General features: G+C 23.7%; 1 protein-coding gene across 1 annotated transcript; it reads right to left on the reverse strand.

Annotated features, from left to right (window-relative positions):
• Positions 1-505: 505 nt before the first annotated feature.
• Positions 506-1763, reverse strand: LOC126895850 (uncharacterized). Its single transcript, XM_050668128.1, has 2 exons — positions 1566-1763; positions 506-1430 (listed from the first exon to the last, which is right to left on the reverse strand). Exon 2 carries the CDS (start codon positions 1414-1416, stop codon positions 712-714), a length of 705 nt encoding a protein of 234 aa, XP_050524085.1. The 5' UTR covers positions 1417-1430; positions 1566-1763; the 3' UTR covers positions 506-711.
• Between the last annotated feature and the right edge of the window lie 760 nt (positions 1764-2523).

The raw sequence follows: 2523 nt of genomic DNA on the forward strand, positions 1-2523 counted from the left end.
ACATACTTTGTCTTAATCAGGATATTAATAAGGAACTAGCAGTTTATGAAGCTTTTGGAATAATCCACCAATTTTTTAAAATTAAACACTATCTAAAGATTTGCATCGAAGCGTTTTTTTTTGATAGTGATTTTAATCACTGTCAGATATCATTATACTTGATCCAACTATGCCACGTCACCACTGTGCCGCGACCCTCCTGTGCTGGGTTTTTTTAAATTCATATTACATACACTAAAATAACACATAAACGTTAAATGATATTTTGCCAAAGTTGTATTTTTTGTTTATTTAAACCATTATTGTAATTTAATTACGGTATTATACAATTTATCAACAAGTAATGAGATTATGATAAATTTTCATGATTGAAAAAATTGTTTTTTTTTTTTTTAATTTATTTAGTAATTAGAATTGCTTTTTGACAACAGCAGATCCATGCATCGCCAAGAAAAATAATTAACAAAAATTTCAACATAATTTTAATATTGTAATATTATTAAATTATTAACATTTTTTTGGCTTTAATATTTAATATTGTATATTTTTCAAAAATAATATTTTTACTAAATTAATACACATCTAAAATTAATTTTATCATTTTAATGTTATAACAATAAATAATTTTGCGAACCATTTAATATAAAATTATTTTAAATGAATGGCTAGGATTATTATTTCTTTTCTTGTTTAATATGAACATTAGTATTGTTATGAAAAATATTCATGTTTGATATTGTTGTAAAGATCATCTAAAACAGGTACAAGACATTCTAATGATGTTTCATTTTCAGGAGGATAACTTAGTTTCTTTGATTCAGAGCTAAGTACAGAACGGTATAAATCCCATTTATAATGTGTTCTCAAGTTTTCGTAACTACTAAATGTTGTGTCTATAACATAATCCTTTTTGTCAATAGATAATATAAGCTTGTCGTTGAATGTTTCTTCAATTATTGATGCTATGCAATTAAACAAACATAAAAATGCGTATTTATCTGATTTGGTCGAATTTAGATGTAATAGCATGTCGGTTAATTCTGGGACACGATTATAGATATCCCTCATGTATGAATCTATGACTTTTATTAAATCATGTACTAAGCAACGTACTAGATTTGTTTGGCAATTCTCACAATAAACGACAAGTAAACTATAATATGAAAGCAAAAACACATATTTATAGACTCGATTTTTCATTAATTGATTATAAATCAATGTCACTTTACTACTCTCAATATTATTGAGATAATTTTCCACGCTTATTAATTCACCATTATGAATCTCTATTGTATCAGTCTTCATAAAAGACCAGTTGTGTAATTTTTCAAATTTTATTGTATTTGATTGACTACTCACTATAATAGTGATAAAGATTCCCAGCGTCATTTTTATCATATTTCTTATTCTGCCCATTTAACTGACTTTACCTTTAATAGTTCCAAAATAAATTTTAATAGAAAAAATACAATTAAATATTTTTATATTATATCTATGAATAAAACTACAGTTCTACAATTAAAAATTTAATAATAACTAAAGTAATATAATTAAATAAAATATACCTTGACTTGTTTTATTTTTAATGTTCTGCTGATAAATATTCAATCGAATGAAAGTACTTCAACAAAATAGTCAAATTTGTTTAGTATGAAAAATATTTTTTATTTAAAAATTAAAATTGAAAATTTTTTTTTATATAGTTACATCAATTTATTTATACGTTTATTGAATAGTAAAATAAAAGTGAAACGGATAAATGTGTTTTTTGAGTAATATTAATTTTTTAGCGATAATTTATCATATAAATACGCATTTGTAAGTTATTAAAATATAACTGTAAAGTAATCACAATTTTATATACATGTTGGTTGGTTTATTTAACGCTAACCAATTGAGTTCTTAAAATTGAAAATATTTTTTGGTATTTTTAGTGTTACTTTTTAGCATCATCCCTTATAAATTTAGATGTGTCAACTTAATTTTAGCTTTGATACGAAGCTGCTATTATAGCTAGTACATTTTAAAGTTCAAGCACATTAATCAACATCCTTATTGCATTAAAATAACATAAACAATAAAAAAAGTGAAATTTATTTTGAGTTCGTAAAAATTGAATTTTATATATTTTCCCATTATTTTACTTTTGTAGCTTTAAATATTAGTTTTCGACAATAAACAATTGTTTATTGACATTATTGAAGAATATGTAATTTCTACATTTGGATTCATACATTTTTTTGTTTGTTATTTCTAACTCAATTGAATTAATATTTCGAGAAAAGTGTTTTGAGTGTAGTTAATTATTTAAATAGGTAGTACCTTAAAAAAAAAGTTATAGAAATAGTCATAGAAAGGAATGTTGAAAGTAAAAGAGGTAGAAGACCAAAAAAGAGATGGAGGGATGAAATTTGAATGCAATATGAAGACGACTGATGTGAGCGTATATGATGTGGGTGATCGTATCAAGTAGAAGTTTAGGATAATTATAATAATAAGGATAATAATAATAATACTTGTTTA

The sequence above is a fragment of the Daktulosphaira vitifoliae genome, unplaced genomic scaffold, assembly GCF_025091365.1.
Source record: "Daktulosphaira vitifoliae isolate Bord-2020 unplaced genomic scaffold, ASM2509136v1 Scaffold_1, whole genome shotgun sequence".
In the NCBI taxonomy this organism is placed as follows: domain Eukaryota; kingdom Metazoa; phylum Arthropoda; class Insecta; order Hemiptera; family Phylloxeridae; genus Daktulosphaira; species Daktulosphaira vitifoliae.

What these genes read in the sequence shown, in the direction of transcription:
- LOC126895850 (XM_050668128.1), bottom strand. Translation starts at nt 1,416, where the DNA reads ATGGGCAGAATAAGAAATATGATAAAAATGACGCTGGGAATCTTTATC.